Source organism: Hypanus sabinus, chromosome 9 (genome assembly GCF_030144855.1).
Source record: "Hypanus sabinus isolate sHypSab1 chromosome 9, sHypSab1.hap1, whole genome shotgun sequence".
Taxonomy (NCBI): domain Eukaryota; kingdom Metazoa; phylum Chordata; class Chondrichthyes; order Myliobatiformes; family Dasyatidae; genus Hypanus; species Hypanus sabinus.
In genome coordinates this window covers 21,758,568-21,779,253 of record NC_082714.1, presented here as the reverse complement: position 1 = coordinate 21,779,253, position 20,686 = coordinate 21,758,568, and the positions used below count along the sequence as shown (strand labels likewise).

At 41.5% G+C, this 20,686-nt stretch overlaps 1 protein-coding gene across 1 annotated transcript in view; it reads right to left on the bottom strand.

Annotated features, from left to right (window-relative positions):
- ppl (periplakin) overlaps positions 1–20,686 on the bottom strand; it is a 79,748-nt gene that overhangs the window by 40,621 nt on the left and 18,441 nt on the right. The window contains exons 2-8 of the mRNA XM_059979214.1: positions 10,878–10,977; positions 7,470–7,624; positions 6,524–6,644; positions 3,307–3,432; positions 2,699–2,740; positions 2,293–2,454; positions 314–421 (exon numbers count right to left, since the gene is read on the bottom strand). Of these exons, the coding sequence (XP_059835197.1) occupies positions 314–421; positions 2,293–2,454; positions 2,699–2,740; positions 3,307–3,432; positions 6,524–6,644; positions 7,470–7,624; positions 10,878–10,977 (814 nt within the window). The remainder of the gene's footprint in view (positions 1–313; positions 422–2,292; positions 2,455–2,698; positions 2,741–3,306; positions 3,433–6,523; positions 6,645–7,469; positions 7,625–10,877; positions 10,978–20,686) is intronic.

The following is a 20,686-nucleotide window of genomic DNA, read 5'->3' as shown; positions in this document are numbered from 1 at the left end:
AATAGCACTGCCCGAACCACTACCCTACCAAGGCACCCCTTGATGGATGCAGGGTATAAACGCTCAATGAGTGAGCTAACTATGGTTTGGGGCTCACGCCATAAGAGCACAGACAAGTGGGAGGAGGCATTTGAACAGATGTATTGTATTTACATTCCGTGTGACAGACTGCAGGAAGACCCCTTACCATCATCCCATTTGTCTCCTTCCTGGAAGATACTTACCGTACATCTATGGTTTATGGTGGAGCGCATTCTGACAGGTTGCATCACAGTCATGCTGCTATAAGTTTGGGCTTTATTGTTCTAGTTACCTCAACAGCATTCCTTCCTGGGTGGTTCATCTGCAGCAGATTGGTGCCTTCATCGTGGAGTTTGGAAACAGCTGCTTCTTTAGCTTCCAAATGTCGGTTCACAAAACTCTGCAAAAGGCAAGCAAAGTCTCAGGTTTGCTGCCAGTCTCCCCTCTTCCACCCACCCCTTTCTAGACCCAAGAGGTACAGCAGAAGACCTTCACCATGCCGGCAGAGGTAAATTTATGGTTACAAACACAAGAGATTCAGCAGATGCTGGAAACCCACCCAAAATGCTGGAGGAACTCAGCAGGTCAGGCAGCATCTATGAAAAGGAATAAAGAGTTGACGTTTTGAGCTGATACCCTTTATCAGGACTGAAAAAGAATGAGGAAGAACCCAGAATGTGAGGTGGGAAAAGAGTACAAGCTAAAAGGTGATAGATCGGGGGCATCTTAACCTGATGTCCATGGACCCCTCAGTTAATAGTAGGGCACATGGCATATGAAAAGGTTGGGAACCCCTATGATATATGAAGGTAGGTGGGTGGAGGATGGGAGGGAAAGGAGTAGTTGAGTGTGAGGGAAGGTAGGTGGGTATTAGCTCGCTGCTGGGTAAACGTTATCATTTCATCATATCAGTATATTGACGTAGTACAATTCAACCCTTGAACCTGCTCTACAATTCATGGCTGATCCTTTGTCTTGATAATCCATTTCAGTCTTCCTACCCCTTGATGCCTTTTATAGCTAGAAATCTCCTTCTTAAATTTATTAAGGAATTTATTTTCCACAGCCTGTGTGATAAAGAATTCTACACATTGACCACCTCCTGACTGAGCCGTTAGTTAATCAGGACAGCCGCTCATTCGGGAGAACTTCTGAAGAACAAAAACTAATTGAGGAAACTGCTGGGATCCCTCCTGTTTATTTGGGACACTCTGATTAATCGGGGCAGGAGACTGTTGCTGAGCAGTTTCTGTCTAGTGTCAACTGTGTGCACTTGTGTGGCCATTAGACACCAGACCATGCTTAGAGCAAAGAGTTTCTAAACAACGTCAGTTGCTTGTGTTTGCATTCAAAAAGCAGTGATTCTGTCACTGATACCTGGCTAGAAATAAGAGGCAAGACTGTTCAGAACTGGTTTGCTCACTGTGGTTTTAAGCAGTCAGGCTTAGAGAAAATGAAACAATTTCACTAGATCAACAAGTTAGAAACTATGAAGATTTTGACTGTTACAATGAAAATGAAGATTTAGAGGTTGCTATGCATTGTATGAAGGCAATCCATTATCTACACTAGGAGTCTGCACTGATTTTGCTGACTTATAGTCAATCAAAAGAATACAGCTGGTTTATAGTACTGTAGTAGTATTGACAGTGTTCTAAATTGTTCTGCATTTCATTTAAGTACATAAGTTGTTACTCAGTTTGTCTTTTTTTTATACCTTTTTAAACTATTTCCTTGAAATTTTTGCTGATTGGGGCAGTCACTTAATTGGGCCAGATGTACTGGTCCTGGTGTGTCCCAATTAACCAGAATCCACTGCACTTTCAATGCTTCCATTGGCAGACTAGAGTATAGAATTGTTATTTTTTGCAGTTTAATTTTCCTGTTCTTGCTTATAATTTTAATATAATTACTTGTATGTGTGTAAATGTTTAGTGAAATTTCAGTTATAGCTGATTCTGTATATTTCTGGAAATTTCTCTGCAGCCTTTATCACACCACTGAATCTGATTATTTCATAGGTTATTCCTTATCATTGGAATCTCTTATTATCTCTCTTATCTGAGCTAGATTTTAGTCTATGATGACCAAGACTTCTTTGTTCTTTTTCTTCCTTTTTTCTTGTAAAATCTAATTAACTGCCAGAACCACCAAGTTTCATGCCTCTTTCTTAACTTCCAAAGAGCCTCTGAATCACAATATCACCATATCGAACACTGCCATGTCAAGTGCCCCCCAGATCATGAGTAAAGGTTTTGCAGTTGATGTTACCTCGTACTGACGATGGCGGTTTTTGTAGTCCAGGTTCTGGTCACTCCAGTCATAACGCATTCGGTCCTCCTCCTGGGTGTCCATCCAGTACAGCTCATTGGTGCAGTTCTGCATGTAGTCACGGAGGCTTGACAGGTCCTTCTGCCGCTGCTGTGTTCCTTTCTGCATGGTCCAAACCAAACAGACATTGACCTACAGCTGATACCTTTACACAATTTTACAGGCTGACAGTTCCATTTCATAACAAGAGGCTCTCTTATAGTTCTAACAATGGATTAGCAGTGTCAACTCTCTCCTGATGTTGTTAATATTGGAGCTCAAATATTAATTAATACTGTCAAGCCAATCTAAGTATATGAAAGATTTTGAGTTGATACCGTTTGGAACAACATGTCTTCATACTCACCAGAAGTTTGTTGTAATTCATTTGGATGCCACTGACGTAATCCTGTTGAAAGGACGGAAGAGAGTGTTTTGATAGTACAATATACTTTTATAAGAGAGGATTTCATTTAAAGATAGGCCCTTTACAATCCTCACAACATAAAACTTTTAATAGGGAACCATTCCACTGTGAATGATTACTCAGTTTACAGGATAAACTATGACAGTGAGGTTCATAGGGTTGATGGTTACTCAGCAGCTGGATTCTGAGCTGTGATGACTTCCCATGAATGGGGACCTATCAACAGCCTTGAAACAATTGCTTCTCAATATCCATGCTACACCCTTGAAGGATGCCAATTGGATGCAAAGATTTAAAATAACACAAACAAGGCTGCTCTCTGAATAATTCTTCAGATTGTACACATTCAATGGACGGGATTAGCGCAACAGAAGGTTTTTTTTTGTTAGGCATTTCATTACTAGTTCGTTACTAATTCGTCCAGCACAAAATCATTCACGGAAGGGTCTACTCCTTTGATGTACGACTCCATGTTAACATTCCCTGACCCTCAAGTTTCCCTCTCTCAGCTGTAAAGAAGCGTCACACCTGCTGATTGCTTGTTTTACCTGATTCTCATTCTTTTGGATGTGATCCCCAATCGTTTCAACCTCTTTAGTGAAGAGCTGGTGGTGTTCCAACTGTTGATCGACAAAAGGCAATTCATTTCCAAAACCCTGGTTGTTCAGCTCTACCTGAAGGAGGAAACAGATGCAGGGAAAATTCACAGGAGGGAATTTTACATTCATTGGAGACCTTAATCTTCACAGGCAGAACAACTTTGCTTTGAGATATTGGCCCTGATATTGAGGTACCAGCTAAGTGAGGTCATCAGAATTCCCCAATAATACAAGGCGAAGTTGACAGCAACTTTTGCCATCTGCCTGAGCATGGTCGGCTGTACTGATCCAACAACTGTCTACCATGATACCTTACTCATCTGCAGTCAATGCCATTGCCATTCTCCCCATTTTAATCTGCACACTGTGGGGATGTGATTCAGATAGTTCCCTATTGACTGGCGCTGAAGACCAATGGAAAAACATAGTTAGTGGAACCAAACCTAACCAATATTTTTCAGCATGTTCAAAAACCGCTGCTGGGAGAAAGACTCCTGTGGCTAGGGAAATGTTTAGAAGAATGGTGTCTCATCCATTCAGGAGGAAGTTGCTGTTGGGTGTTACAAAAGTTAGTTGTGCACTACAGCTCCAGCGGCTTGGGTTTAGTCCTGACCTCTGGTGCTGTCTATTTAGTGATTACGCCCTCACCCTGTGTCCACATGTTTACCCTCCTCCCACATCTGTGCTGGAAGATGAACTGGTCTAAGTGAGAAAAGAATCAAAGGGGATTTGATGGACATGTGGGAGAAAATGTGCTGCAGGGCTCTAGACAAACAAGGAGAGGGGGCATAAGATTATTCTGCCGGAGTTGCCAAAGATTTAATGGGTGAATGGCTTCCTCCATGTTGTAGTAAGGAAGCATGTTCATTTACCTATTTAATATTTTCCCTTCATCCAATATACATGCCCCAATATACATGCTGCATCATGTACAATGATTTAAATGTAAGTTATAATTCCTGTTTTTCTACTTGCAGCTTTGCAGTCTGTATGGCTCAGTGGATTTTACCCATGCGGACTGGTAGCTGAACATCTCCGGTGGCAGGCAACACCGATTCCCCAGCAAAGAGCAATTCAAATACTCAGAACCCCTGCCAATGAGGCTGAGCAAAGTCTCTGATCAACCCTATCCAAAATGAATGGCAAAAACCTTCCCTCATCACTCATTATAGAATTCAGAGGAATAATGAAAGGCTTGCATTTGTATAGCACCTTCCACTCTCTTTCCTGACATCACAGGGCACTTTTCAGCCAACATTATAACAATAAATATTGCACTGCAAAGAACAACGTGACGAAGGATCTTTGGGAGAAATTTTAACCTCTTGTGTGAAACTCCCTGTGACTCTGTGAATTTCTTCTAGTTTCCACCTACGTCTGAAAAACACACGGATTAATGGATTAGTTGTCCCTAGCGTGTAGGTAAAACTGGGGAGAGCTGAAAGGAATGTGGGAAGGAAAAGCTGGGTTGGGGATGGCTGGTGTAAAATGAGTGCTTGCTGGCCAGTACATACTGTGTGCTCTGAATGGTTTCTCTCTACGACGATAGAGGATCAAACATAACCTAACCGATTGATAAAGTGGATGCAAGGGGTATCAGTTCCTACCATGATTCTCTCAAGTTCCTACGTTCTTATTTCTAGATACTAAGTGTACACGAGCCCACAACGTGGAATGTGAGATTAAAGTTCTTCAGCAAGTCCACGACCTCCCTTCTGCCCCATGGTCATGATCTGATTCATGGTGCTACTTCCTACTTTCGGAATGTCGCAGTGTGGACAAAGTCACCGGAGAAACACAGCTGTTATGAAGTGGTCTTTTATTCGACAAACTGAGACAGAGCAGGTGTCATATCGAGACCCTTCTGGAGCAAGAGGCTTGCTTGACTCAACATTACATGATATTTATATGCTAAAGATCAAAGGGCAATTCTATATTTACAATCTACAATGCCTCCTTTGAATTACATACCACTTTCACACCTCCTTCTTCGCACTCACACTCCAGACAACCAAATGAATGTTAATCCCCATTGTCTGGTTTCTCAATGAACAGCTGAAGGAACCTATTGTCCAGAGCCACCTTTTAAATTTAATCTACAGTCCACGTTCGGGTCTAAAGATTGGTGGCTGAAATTAGTTGCTGAAGTTAATATTATGCTGCATGTCCTAACCCAAAAAACTGCCCCAACATGGAATGTAGAAATTTTCAACATCCATGGTTAAACAGGTGACAGCATCACCTGGGTCAAAAGCTTCAAGTCCAAGGGCATGGAACAGAGCATAAAAGAATCAATACTAGCAGACTGTCATAGTCCTGAAGTAGTACTGCTCTGTCAGAAATATTACCTTTTTCTGAGGTGTTACACAAGATATAGTCTGCTCTCTCATCCGGATGCAACATATCCCATGGCAAAAAGAACAGAGCATATGCATTTGGTGCCCTGTACAATATTTATCCCTGAATCACCAGTTATGAAAAGGCACACGATTATCAATCATTGCTGCTTTGAGGGAACCTTGATCTAGACAAATTGAGTGTGACACTTCTCACATCAGTGATTGCACTTCAAAAGTACTTCATGACCAGTAAGATATATTGGGACATCATGAAGACAACAGAGATTCTGCAGATGCCTGAAATCTAGAATAACACTTGAAAAGTGAACATACAAATCTACGCACATTACAGCCCCTTCAGCCCACAATGTTGCGCCAACCATGTAATCTACTCTAGAAACTGCCTAGAATTTTCCTAGTGCATTGCCCTCTATTTTTCTAAGCTCCACGTACCGAGCTGAGGCTCTTAAAAGACCCTACTGTGTCTGCTGCCACCACTGCTGCCGGCAGTGCATTCCATACACCCACCACTCTCGGAGTGAAAATCTTACCCCCATAATCCTCCTAGCACCCATTTCCAAGCACCTTAAAACTATGCCCCCTCATGTTAGCCATCTCAGCTCTGGGTAAAAACCCTCTAGCTATCCACACGATCAATGGCCCTTATTATACTTCTAATCCTTCATCGTTCCAAGAAGAAAAGGCTAAGTTCACTCAACCTATTCTCATAAGGCACACTCTCCAATCCAGGCAACTTCCTTGTAAATTTCTGCAGACAGCGTAAGTAAGAGTCTTGCTTTTTATTTGAAATATAGTGCTTTTATTACCTGCTTCTCATTGATCAGTTTGGACCAATCGATTGTAGGAATTCCATCTGGCCGGCTAAGATTGTAAACCTTCTTGTGTTCCAGTCTCAGCTTCTTGACTCTTTCTTGCAACTGTTTGATACTGAAAAGAAAATTCAGTCATTTACCAAAAGTTTTGTACTTCAAAGTTCAAAGGAAATGAATTAACAAGGTACATACATGTCACTATATACTACCGAGATTCATTTTCTTGCAGGTATTCACAGTAGAAAAAAAGAAATGCAATAGAATCAATGAAAAATGACACACAAACAAAGACTAACAACCAACCAACAGATAAACTGTGCAAATACCAAAAGAAAACGATTCTGGTATCAATTACTTAATCTTCAACTTTATTTCTATTGGATATTATAAGCTACCTTGACCAAAGAGGTGTATTACCACAACGGATCTGCAGCCTTCCAACAAATCCATCATTTGCTAATTTGCTGTTGGTTAGTTTCTTTAAAGTCCATGGCCCACCAAGAATTAGCCTCCTTCCAAACAAAATAAAATGCAATTCTTCTGTATCCAGACAACAGGTGCCACATGGAATTCCTCTAAGGCCAACAGGAGCAGGTTATGGTGTTGAGGTTATATGGTTCAAAGATTTAATGTCAGAGAAATGTATACAAAATACATCCTGAAATGCTTTTTCTTTGCAAACATCCATGAAAACAGAGGAGTGCCTCAAAGAATGAATGACAGTTAAATGTTAGAAATCCAGAGTTGTATGGAAGATGGTATCAGCTGTATATTCTGTATAATTATAATGAGGAAAGAAATGAACACAGCAAATAAAATCTAGAAACTGTGACTGCTCCTCACTTTAATCTTCACTGCAAAATACTGCAACAAAGTGTCAGTGCCCCCTCCCCCCCCAATCTTCTAGTTGTCTTCATTATTTTTGGGGATAAACACTTACTCCTCTATAATCATATCGGATTGGGGATGCTTCTCAGCGAGGGCAGTCTGTGAATCTTCTCGAAGGTTTTCTAGTATTTTATCCGAATCATCCATCAATCTGCCTGTGTCCTCTTGGAATAACACATTTTTCCCTTCCTCTATGCGTCTGACATCCTAGAAAAATAAAAAAAAAATACACTTATTCAAATTATCTTTTCATAACCTTGAGAAACCCATTCATTATTTCTTCACCGAGAGAAGGAGATCAGATTTGGAAATCACTAGTATGTTTGGGTCTACAATTTCCCATTACCAGGAAATGAAATTCTGAAAGTGAAGCTTTTAAATAAAACTTCATTTTTGTGAGATCCTTTTGAAGCTTCTTATTCCTGGCTAACAGAATGAAGAGAGACTGAATAAAATTGAGCATTTTTTAAATCCAGTGCAGTAGTGCCCCTTCTCCAGTTCAATGCTGCGATTGTGTGTAATGGACCTCGACTTTTCCACCACAAGTTCTTTGACTGATAGTAAGGAAATCTAGTAGATGGAGGGCCACTGGGCAGAGGACTGAAGCACAAGAAATGAAGTGTTGTCCTAAACAAAGGCACATTAATATTGAGAGTTTCATCAGGGTGAAGAAAGGGCCAATTGTGAATCTATGAGATGGATTTGCTGAGGGAAATGGGGGGGGGGGGTGATGGAGATACTGAAAGAGCATTTTATCTCAAGCTTCATTGCCAGAGGCTGTAGAAACACCAGTAATGGACAGAGAAGAAAGCGGTGAAGTTGTAAATGATATACATCGACCCCTAAAAACTCAGGTTCAACCAATTACAGCCGAGGATCATATAAAATAGGCTGTCCTGATCCTGCACAGATACAGCAAGAAAAACTTTGTGGCTGTCATTGCTGCCTGTGTCAAGGAAGGGCAAGTCACATGACCGCAGGGTGGCAAATATGATGGCCTTCTTCCAGAACAATTACATACCAGTCAGTTGTATTTAGCTTTTGTTTTGTTCTTGTTAGAATTGAACAGACAGGAACTCTCTATATTTGACCTTCAGTCTCTGGTTAATTTTGGTAAAGCTGTTTCCCTCTTCCCAGAGCCAAACTGGAGTAACCAACATTGCAACGGTGTCTGGTTGCAGCCTGAAAGATTCTATTAAACCATCCCTGACGTTAGTGGTCAAAATGCTATTAATTCAAAGAAAACAGTTTTTCATTACATTGACCGTACTCCAAGAATGTTCTAATTAATACTCAGTGTGTTGATTAAATCACACGGAGTTTATTTTTGCAGAACTGAATCTGATCACTTAAAAGGATGCTGATGTATTAGAGAGAAGGATCTATGAGGATCTGAGAGGGTTAAATAATCAGGTGAAGGCCAAACAGGCGGTTTTTATTTTCCATACGAAGGTAAAGACCTAGAGGAGACATAGCTGCATAACTGAGGTAATTAAAATTTCAAAGTAATATGATGAGATTATTTGAACAAGTGGGACCTTCTGATTGCAAGACACTTAGTTGTGGTAGAATTTGTTAGGTGCATCTAAGTGGGTTACTTAAATCAGTATGTAGATAGTCTAACCAGAGGAGGGAGGGCTGTATTGGACCTGCTGTTGGTTATTGAGCCTGGCCAGGTGACTGACCTTTTAGTGAGTGAACGAATAGGGAACAGGGACTACAACTCCTTTAGGTAGCTATATATAAGGATGTGGGAGAGTATAAAATTGAAGCAGAGCAAATTATGAGAGCATTAGGCAGGAACTAGGGAGAGATTTTTGGGAACAACTGCTTTTGGGCACTGCAACTATGTCTGGTTGCAGCCCGAAAGATTCTACTAAACCATCCCAGAAAGGCCAACTGCACAGAGTACAGGGCAGGTATGTTCCAATAAGGAAGGAAGGACTAGGATGGCAAGGTAAGAGAATCTCAAATGTCAACATAGGTGATGAATCTGGTCAGGAAGAATAAGGAAAAACGTAAAATTTAGAACTCTGGAATCAAACAGAGCCCTTGAAGATCACTAAGATGCCAGAAAAGAATTTAAGGAGGGAATTAGGGAAGTCAATGGGGCCAAGTAGGATTAAAGAGAATCCCAAGTATTTCTCTACATACATCAACAGACAGACAGCATCTTTCTCCAGGGGTTGAAATGTCTGATACCAGAGGTCATGCAGTTAAGCTGAGAGGAGGTAGTTTCAAAGGAGGTGTGAGGGCCAAGTGTTTTCCCGTAGGGAATAGGGGTACTGCCTGATGTGGTGGTGGAGAGAGAAACATTGGAGACTTTTAGAAAGGCACATGAATGTGAGGAAAATGGAAGGATATGGACATTATGTAAGCAGAATAGTTAGCTATTTGATTACTAATTTAATTGATTTGACACATTATTGTGGGCAAAAGGACCTGTTTCTGTGCTATATTGTTCTATGTTCTAAAGTAGACAAGTCCATAGAGGAGTATGTGAAAAACACAAGTATTTTTTTGAGGATTTTCTTTTTTAAAAAAAAAATCGAATGCAGATAATGTGGAAGCACAGCTATGTGGAGTGGCTGAAGCAGAGAACATTCAAGAGCAGAAGGGCGAGGCATCGACTAAGCAGATATGGGAAGCAAGGGCAGGATTAGATGAGGTATTTCAAATGGAAAGAGGTCAATGCGGAGCATAACTGATCTCTTGTAACACATTTGCACTGCCTGATTGTGAGGGTCCATTCACACCTGATCAGTAACATTTCCACAGAGATTCCTGGGATTGTTGAGTGTTTCAGTGGGTCAAACGTTCTTCAGCACAAACACAAAGCCATTACACCACCACTTATTTTGTGAGATCCACATTCATAAGCCATTTAAAATACGTGGTGGTTCTACTTCTTTTTGCAAAGGTAGAGGAAATTCTCCGTTAACCAGCCACTTCTACATTTATTCAACTGAATAAACAAGTTAGTGTCAACTACCAACACCAGAGTTTTACTCACATTCCCAAGCACCCGATACCCAGTCAGATTGTTAAAGAATCATGTCGTGAAGTGGTTGGAATTTGCATTCAGCTATTCCGTATTCAAGTTACATTGGAGTTTTTTTTTAATCAGTTTTATTGTCATCTGCAGTTTACTGGGTGACTCATTCTCGAGTTTGATTCTAGTAAGTGATTCAGTGGAAAAGCATGGAAAGATTTTTATCACTACATGCACTACTCTTCGGGCACCTCCCAGTTTAGAAATAACACAACATAGGGCAGAGCTTCATCTGAGTCTGCCCACAACCTGATAATGATAGATGGTGACGAAAGCAACTGGATGCACACCCACCGATACAAGGGTGACAAACTGGGTGTTACCTGTGAAAACTGAGACAGGAGTGTTTAAGAAGCAAGCAAGCTGGTTATTCAAGCAACTGCTATTTCCACCCAATTCAAGACTTACTTGCAGAAGGCTTTCCTCAACCTGGTAGATGTTCTTCTCCACCGTATCTGCATTCTTTTGTAGCCGCTCGATGAGCTGTGTGAGCTTCGAAGGCTCCTTTCTGTAAGAGGTGAACAAAACATGCTATTTAACTGGAAGCAGTAGATTTGAACACATTTGATGTCCAGACTTGGGACACGTTACACTTTTGTACCACTGCCAGTCTTTGGAACATCACTCCTGCTCTTTTACTGCACACCCCCCACGATTCAACCAAAGAAACTTTTTCTGCCTTTCCCTCCTACGTCATCAAGAACCAACTAAGGTGGAGCGGTCATGTTGTTCAGATGAAAGACGAATGTCTGCCAAAACAAATCTTCTACTCCCAGCTTAAAGAAGGCAAATGTAAAACGTAACAGAAGAGATCCAAAGACGTCTTAAAAGCCAACATGAAGAAATGTAACATCGACATCAACAATTGGGAAACCAATGCTAAGGACAGGAAACTCTGGCAAGCCATCATCCAAGAAGGAACAGCAACTTTTGAAGCCAACAGATGTGCGGAATTAGAAGAAAAGAGAAGAAAATGGAAAGAGAGGCAGCAACAACCAAAGCCCTATCTGCCATCTGGAACTACCTGTGCTGAATGCGAAATAACTTTCAGAGCCAAGACTGGACTCATAAGCCACTTGAGAACCCATAAACAGATCAACAGAATGAAGACCATCATCCTCGACCTTGAGGGATAGCCACCACGACGACGATCTTGACATTAGACTCCACCTTTAAGACTCAGTGTTTACTCATGGACCAGCACAATGACACCTCAAGTGGAGCTCTTACCCCACGGCTCCAGAAACCAGATTGAAACCTAACTGTCAGTGCTGTCCATGTGGAGTTTACAGTGAAGATTCTGGTTTATTAGTTCTAGCCAATAAGTAATGAAACAAGTAGAAAATCTATTCCCGAATTAAGAAAAACAAATGAAATTACAGGTTTTATATAATTTGTGGAGTTCTGACCAAAAAGCTCAGCTCACTCTCACATTTACATTATTTCATGAAAGTTATTAAACATATGGTAATAGACTTCTGTGGGTAATTGCACTTAACACCAACATAACAGACTTTCTATTAGGCTGCTAAACCCTATATGCCATCATATAATCTTATTTGGTCATTGAATACAAGAAACAGAAGCAGGTCTAAACTATGGGGGCCTTGACTTTAAATAAAAACACAAAATGCTGGCAGAACTCAGCAGGCCAGACAGCATTTTGTGTTTTTATTTATTTCCAGCATCTGCAGATTCACTCGTGGGGCCTTGACTTTGCTCCTTTCATAATATCATAACTGTTCCTGCACTTCACCATCCTATCCCCAAATCCCCATTCCCTTAGCAGGTAAAATAAAATCAACCAATCTGCTTTGAAAACACCAGTGATAGACAACTGTGGCTGGGAATTTTAAACATTTATGTACTTTTAATCCCAACAATGAGATCATTCCTAAAAGAAAACAGATTGCATCATTTACTTATCTTCATGGTAGATGATAGGCCTCTGTTAGGATCGATAGACCATGGATTTGTGTGATAGATTTGTTGTCCAAGGGAAGGGCATTAGGACCCATACAGCTTGGCACCGGTGTCGCTGCAGAGCAATGTGTGGTTAAGTGCTTTGCTCAAGGACATACATGCAGCCTCAGCCAAGGCTCGAACTAGCGACCTTCAGATCACTAGACGAATGCCTTAACCACTTGGCCACACACCAACACATCTTCATGGTAACCTTTATTATTAATTTAAAACTTGGAATAGACATCAACTTGACTACTATTTTCCATTCATATTGATGATATCATATTGAAAGACAGGTGATAAACTCTTCATCTGAATCCAGCATGGTGCAACCCGTTATTCTGCGTCTATGCCCTCTGTAGTTCTAATCTCTCCAGTTTGTGGAATTAACTTTTCATCATCCATCTCCACTCAATCCCACTCTAGATCTCACATGTTTCAACGTGGGCAGTTCTTACTCTTCTAAACTCCAGTCATTAGAGGCCGACCTTAATCGATCTCTCCCCACAGGACCACCTCTTTTCAGGAATCAATCTAGTGAATCAATGCAAGACTGTCTTAAACAAGTCTGTCCTTCCTCCCTCAGGTAAGGAAATCAGTGGTGGACCAATCAAGTCACTGCGTCACTGATCCAGCGAACCGGGTTCAGTCCTGACCTCTATTGCCGTCCACCCCTTTGAACATTCTCCCCTTGGCCATCTAAGTTTATTCTGGGTGCTCCAGTTTTCTCCCACATCCTGAAGATGTTCTGGTTAGTAAGTTAATTGCTCAATGTAAATTTTCTTCAATGGTTGAACCCAGGGGGTGTAGGGAGGATAAAGTGGAGTAGGACAGGATAGTGGGTGCTACATAGACAATATGGATTCAATGAGCCAAATGGCCTGTTTCTATGCTGGTTCTATAACATACTAAAAGCCTGCTCAATTCCTTATACTGTACTCCAATACCCTCTCATTTTCATTTAATTTCCTTTTACCTTTTTAACATACTTCAGCAGCTCACAGGTTGCCTATGACACACTCACAATAGCTTTATTGATGTGTTGCTACAGAGCTGTCTCGCTGATCCAAAGCCCTGTACATAGTACACCGTACAGTTTATTGCACTTTTTCACTGGAATCTCAAGTGCAAAGTCTTCAATTCACAATGGGACTGATTTCACATCCATTGTATTCTGACTAATTACATCATAATTCAGCCCTGGTTGATAGATTCAGAACTGTGACATAAATGTTCAAAAATACAAGTCTTCAAGCAGGTGTCCCCAATGTTTAAAATGAAACCAGGAAATTCCTGGGTAAAATGCAAGAGCTAGCAACCAGGATACTTGAGCAATAATTTAATCTCAGCCGGCAGTTGGACTTGACTTGAACTGCAGAGAAAGGTTTTAAAAACATCGTCAGGACAGATGGAAATTATAACTGTATCTTTGGTGACATATGAGCAACAGGTACTGAATTAGACCTGAAGACTCTCGAGATCGAGATATGGGTATGATCTCTCCGTACTGAATCTGCCATACCCTTTAGGATAATTGCATAATTTTTTATTAGAACCTGCTTTAAGCATTTCAGTACTTCAAAGTTTCAAGTTTATTGTAGACTGGTCAACAGCTTTCACTGTAATGAACCTCCACCCTTTTCTCTCAGTCTGAATTTATTCTTTATCATTTATAGATACAGTGCCGGGTAGGCCCTTCTGGCCCTTTGAGGTACATCACCCCAGTAAACCCCATTAACCACAACAATTTACAATGACCAGTTAACCCACTTGTGAACTGTGGGAAGAATGCGGAGGACCCAGAGAAAACCCACACAATCCACAGAGACTCCTTACAGAACGGCATGTCAGTTGAACTCCAGCCCTGAGTTGTAATAGCATCATGCTAACTGCTACGCTACCACAGCGCCCCAAAATTAGCATACTCAGTGCATCTTTTAATATCAACTAGAACTCCCTAAATTCCTCCTTTTTAAAGCCAGCTCCAAAAAGCTTGGCTTCCTGCATTGAGCCAACTATGGCATGGCGGCAGGATGGAAAGAAGCCAAGTGGAAATGGAATTAGAATTGGTTATTACTATTGTCACAAGGGAAAGTGAAAAGATTGCATACTATTCATGCATATCAATTCTTTACTAAGTACATTAAGGGAGTACAACATAAAGCAGGAAGAGAGCAGAATGAAATGTAACAACTACAGAGCAAGTATAGACAATAACATGCAAGATCATAACAAGATAGACAGTAAGGGCAATATTTTTAGAAGACAATGACGAGGTCATACACTTTATTAAAAAAATAAGTGTTGCACGGCATTGGTAATGTTGAATTCAAAAGATGAATTTAATTTGACATTTGCTTGTGTTCTGTGATTTTTTGCCGAGCACTCTGGACATGCTATGCTGGCACCAGGGAACACTTACGGCTGGTGCCAGCATATCCTTAGGTTGTGCTGGTAAGTCAAACAACACATTTTACTGTATGCTTCGATAAATAAATAAATCTGAATATGAAGATAGATTCAACGCTGTCCATGCCCAGTCTTTGAAAAACAGTAATGTAAGAGAGTTCTGTGGAACTTTATTGTCAAGTCAAAGTTTTGTTTAACTGCAGCTATTATGCATTTTAGATGTCGTGTTTATGGGAGACTGAGGAAAACTTTAAGCCAAGGAATCAAGCAAAGTATCTTGAATTGGTTTATGTTGGGCAACAAATATCTTATACTAGACTACTGAGATTTGAGGGGGAAAAAGTTATAAACAACCTAATCATTCAGATTTATGAACTTTTTAAAGTGCTGGTACTAAACTTGTGTAGGTAGATGTGACTAGGGTAGCCTTATTGAACATGTGTTATTTGATTTGCTAACTTAATAGGCTGGCAAGCCAAAAGCTGGGTGGTTATATGTTCAGCAACCAAATCCCACAAGGACATATAGTTCCTGAAAGCTAACACATAACACAATGGTTTATGTACAATTTATGTTTTGCATGCTGTCTAAACTTATATGCCTGTGAAGCTTCTGAAAGCGTGTTTTCCAATGTAACTGTAGCATTCTGTACCTGTGAATGTGACAATAAACATGACTTGACTGTTGCCTGGAAATGATCAAGCTCTGATGATAGATGTAGCACTGTCCATGTCCTGTCCTTGCAGAGCAGCAACTAATGAAGGCAAGCATGCTATACACATTCTTTAGCCCCTGTTCACTTGTGTCACTAATTGTACCCAACATTCCTCTGCTCCTTAGTGAATTGACAATAACGCCACGATCTATGTCCAGGCTTCCCATGCTGAAGATACAGTGAAGACATACTTCAGGCATTGAGAAATCCTTATAATTTTATTTTCTTCCTAACCTCTCTCTTTCATTTATAATGGGCTTCCTTTGAACAAACCTTTTCAGGGAATGTTCTCATATTTTCATATCCCAAAACTATGGTACATTCAGAAATTCAGATAACCAACAATAAATACAAATATTGTCAGAGGATAAAGTTCCATTCAAACATCCACATCTGCCTTAACACTCTAAAATATTCTATCAGTTTAGATCGGGGGCTTCCCAACCCCTTTCATGACATGGACATATACCACAAAGCCAGGGTTTCATGGACCCCAGGTTGGGAACCCCTGACTTGGATTATTCATATTACAATTAAAAGTGGAAAGGGCAATGATCCTTTAACTGCACATTGCAGTGGTAACTGTATTTGACTGAATAGTTACTCCCTCTTACTCCATTGGCATTAGGGCAGCAGTGAAGATCCTCCATCTCCGCTTATCCCTGGCCATCTTCTCTATTGTGCCCCAGGTGAGGTTCAAGGGCCTTATTTCTGCCTCTTTGGTAAGGTGCCAAGTTGTCTTTGACCTCCCGCGTTTCCTCCACCCTTCAGGGGTCCAGTGAAGTGTTGTCTTGATGATGGAGCTGGTCTCTCTTCTCATCACGCATCCAATCCATCTCCAACGTTTCCTCATGATGTTCACGGTCAAGTCCTCTTGGTGGCACTGAAGGAATATGGCACGGTTGGAGATCTTCCTTGGCCAGAAAATATGGAGGATCTTCTGGAGGCTTGTGGTGTGGAATGACAACTTGGTAAGGTTGTTCTTGATGAATGGTGGGAATTAAGTGTGGGTAAAGAGAAATACTCATGTCTTTTCTAAGAAGGTAGTCCATATCGACTGAATGGAGTATTGCTATGAATTGTAAACCTTAATTTGCACTTAAACCATTTTTTAAAAGTCCCGATTCTTTGCTGTTTAACTGCTCACTGCAAAGTATTATTAAATGAAATAGTCATACAGCTTCTCGTTTGTCAACATCAATATTGTCTGAGCAGCTAATATTTTAATTGCACAATGCATATTGAATGTTCCTTTAAATAGCACTGGGATTATCTTACAGGACAAATAATTCAGAGGGCTGGCCTTAAGAAATGATAACCTGAACAAATTCTAGCCAAATAAATCTAAAGCTTAGAGATATCTAGCATCACTGATGATGACTATAGTGGATGTAGAGACCCAGCTGTTTCAGGGAAGGAAATCTGCTATCTTCATCTGGTCTCTGATCTCCTTAAGACACCAACGTTTCACCAACGTGACTGACTCCAAAATGGCATTTGCAGATGCTGGAAATCTGATTCTTAAAAAGAAAATGTTGAAAATTCTCAGAGGATCAGGCAACATGTACGAAGAGAAAAACAGGTAATAAGGCAGGTCAATGATTTTGATCAGAAAGGACTTGGACTGTGAATGTTTCTTGACCTGCTGAGTAATGAAAGCATTTTCCATTTACATTGTGGTAAATATCATGGATTTATGCCACAACTGATGTCCAATAGACAAAGGAGTAGAACGAGGCCATGGGTTAACTCTCTTCAGCCTTACATGACTACACTGCCTGAATCTCATCTTTCAGCCCACATCCTGTCCCCAAACTGGGAGGGCTTCATGGCAAAGAGTAGGGCAGGACAGAGGCCTGTGACTGCATGACAGAGACCTCCATCTTGGTTTGCAGAAGACATGAAAGTTGTTGGAGTTATGGATGGCAAGAAAGGTGATCAGAAGACACTGCGGGATAGTCGTCAGTTAGAAACTCGCGTACAGAAATGCCAAATGGAGTTTGAAGTGGGTGAACAAATGCAAGAGGGAAGTATAGATTAAATGGCAAGATACTGAGGAGCAGAGGAACATTGGGTACAAGTCTGTATAGCTCCCTGAAAGTGGCAGCACAAGCGGACAGGGGGTAAAGAAAGTGTAAAGCATGATTGCCTTCATGAGGCAGGGCACTGAGTACAAGAAGTTGGAATGTTGTAATTGCATAAAACTTTGGGAAGGCCACACTTGGAGTACCTTGTACTGTTCTGGTCACCATACTGCAGGAACAATGTGAAGGCTTTAGAGAGGGAGCAGAAGGTGTTCACCAGAATGTTGCCTCTAGCGAAGTGTATTAGGTATAAGGAGAGGTTGCACAAACTTGAATTGTTTTCTCTCAAGTATTGAAGTTTGAGAGAAACTTGACGGGAATACACAAAATTATGAGAAACCTGGCAGATACCCAGACTCTCCTCCCCTGTGGTCAGTTACTAGGGAGCACAGCTTTAAGTTGGGAGGGAGAAAGTATAAAGGAGATTTGTAACACAAGTATTTGTTTACACAGAATGGTATGAGTTTGCAATATTCTGCCAAGGGAGGTGCTGGAAGTGGATAAGATGGAGACATTTAAGAGGCACTTAGACACGTGAACAGGCAGGGAATGGAGTGATACAGCCTACATAATTATGAGATTGGTTTAAATTGGCACCGTTACCAGCGAGGTGGGCCAAAGAGCCTGTTCTCGTGCTGTTCTGCTCTATGTTCTAGTTTTAATTTCATTTTATGACCTGGCGTACCCTTCGTTCCAGGATTGGAACCAGCCCTGGACCATTGAAGAGGGGAGGAAAACAATTGGATAATGATCCCACACCTGATAGATCAATCCAAGCAATTCAGCAGCATGTTCCCATGAATGGTGGCAGAGTACTGAACGGTTACTGTGGAGCAGACTCCAGGAATGGGAGCAGCATCCATTATGGTGAGTGCAATTGCCTTTGCAACTACCTCTGGCCAGAAATACTGATCCGTCTCAGAATCCTACCCACAGCCACAGGAAATGCCTCAGTATAAACTGTGAGAGCAGATACAATCCAACCATAATGCTCCTGCACCTCTAGCCAGGCTGTTTCAAAGCACCTTCAGTACTGTTATCTAGCTGATAAGGTGGAGAATGACTTAAGCACACAAATCCAATCCACAACCAGCCTATTCACAGCTATCATCAACGGAATAAAAGAAATGCTTAAGAAACCCAGAACCTCTTTCACACTGGACTGAAACACCAATACCTCCTGCCTAATCTGGCCTGGAGGTACATCACTAACTCTTCTGGTCAAATACTGGATCTCTAGATCACCACACATATGCAGTCCATCTGTCCCAGTCACTACCACATTCTGGTGGGCAATTAGGGATAATTAGCAACACACAAAGTGCTGGAGGAACTCAGCAGATCCGGCAGCATCTATGGAAGGGAATAAACAGCTGAGATCTTTCATCAGGACTAGAATGGAAGGGGGCAGAGGCCAGAATAAGGAGGCGGAGGGGTGAAGCACAGGCTGGCAGGTGACAGGTGAGACAGGTGGGGGGGGGGAGTGAATTAACAGCTGTAATAGGTGGAAGAAGTAAAGGGCTGAAGAAAGAGACATCTAATAAGAGAGGACAATGGACCATGGAAGAAAGGGAAGGAGGGGAACCAGAAGGACATGATGGGCAGGTACAAAGCTGAGGGGTGAGAGGGTAACCAGAATGGGGAATGGAAAAAGAGAGAAGGAAGGAAGGAGAGAAATTACTGGAAGTTAGAGAAGTAGATGTTCAATTGATTTCTTTAATTCAGACTGATGGACAGATAATTAATAGACCGAACTGTCTGTCCTGTTTGGCTTGAGCTGCAGTGATGGAAATTGGCAGAGTTTTACCACAGACTGTAAAGGTCCAGTATCTTGCCCGGTCAAAGAGTCACCAACACACACTTCAATAAAGCTGGTTCAATCAATTCTATGCTCTCAAGGAAAACCGCAAGCGAAGCACTGTGGCATTATTATTCACCAAGGACACTTACTTAGATTTATTTGCTATGAACAAATTTCCTCCACTGTTGAGATGCTTTTGAGATTTATCTGCTTAAACATTCCCAGTCCAGGTACTTATTGATATACAGTGTGGAATAGGCCCTTCTGAGTGCACAGCCCAGCAATCCTCTGATTTAATCCTGGTCCTAATCACGGGACAACTTACAATGACCAATTAACCTACCAGGCGGTACACCATTGGACTGCGGGAGGAAACAGGAACACCTGGAGAAAACCCATATGGTCACAGGAAGAACATACAAATCCCTTACAGGCAGTGGCAGGAATTGAACCTGGGTCGCCTGCACTGCAAAGCGTTGCGCCAACCACTATGCTACCTTGCCACCCCAGCTCTGACCCCAGTAAAAGAACCATCTCATGAATGTTTTCTGAATTTATGTCAGAATGGTGGCTTGGTCCATTGTGACGGCTTGCTGTTACCTCACTAGTCACACTGCATTGGTGGTATTTCTAAATCAGGGTTTAGAATTGAGCATCAGCAGATGCGCTCCACTATCAGCTGAGGATTAAGTCTCTACCTGCATGATGGGCAGAGAACCTGCACATCTGGTCATGGTGTACAACACAGAATTGAGAATCACCTTGGTGACAGATTAGAGCAGATACCATCTGATCCAGCATCAGTTTGCAATAATCAACTCTTTCTTGCTTTACCTTCTCAGGGGTCTTTGTGGGCACCCCCATGCCTTTTCCTGAGATTGCCGATCTTCAATACTACCTTAGATTCACCGGGAACTATAGACCCATCACCAGTTCTGGCAGAGCCAACAACCGTGAAGGATGTATTTATATATATCTGCATACAGTGAAGAAACATTTGTCAGGAACTGTCCAGCCCGGTTTCTATTTTGGTGTCTTCCCCCTTCCCTTCCTGAAGAAGTCTCAGCCCTAAATACCGACTATTTATTCATTTCCATAGATGCTGCTTGACCTGTTGAGTTCCTCCAGCACTTTGCGTGTGCCAGCAAAGTCTCTCCGCTTTCACACTGGATGGTAAATTTGGGTGCACCCCAGCAGGTAATCAATGGCACTGCGATGGCAGAACTTTCAGAAGATGTCCGGC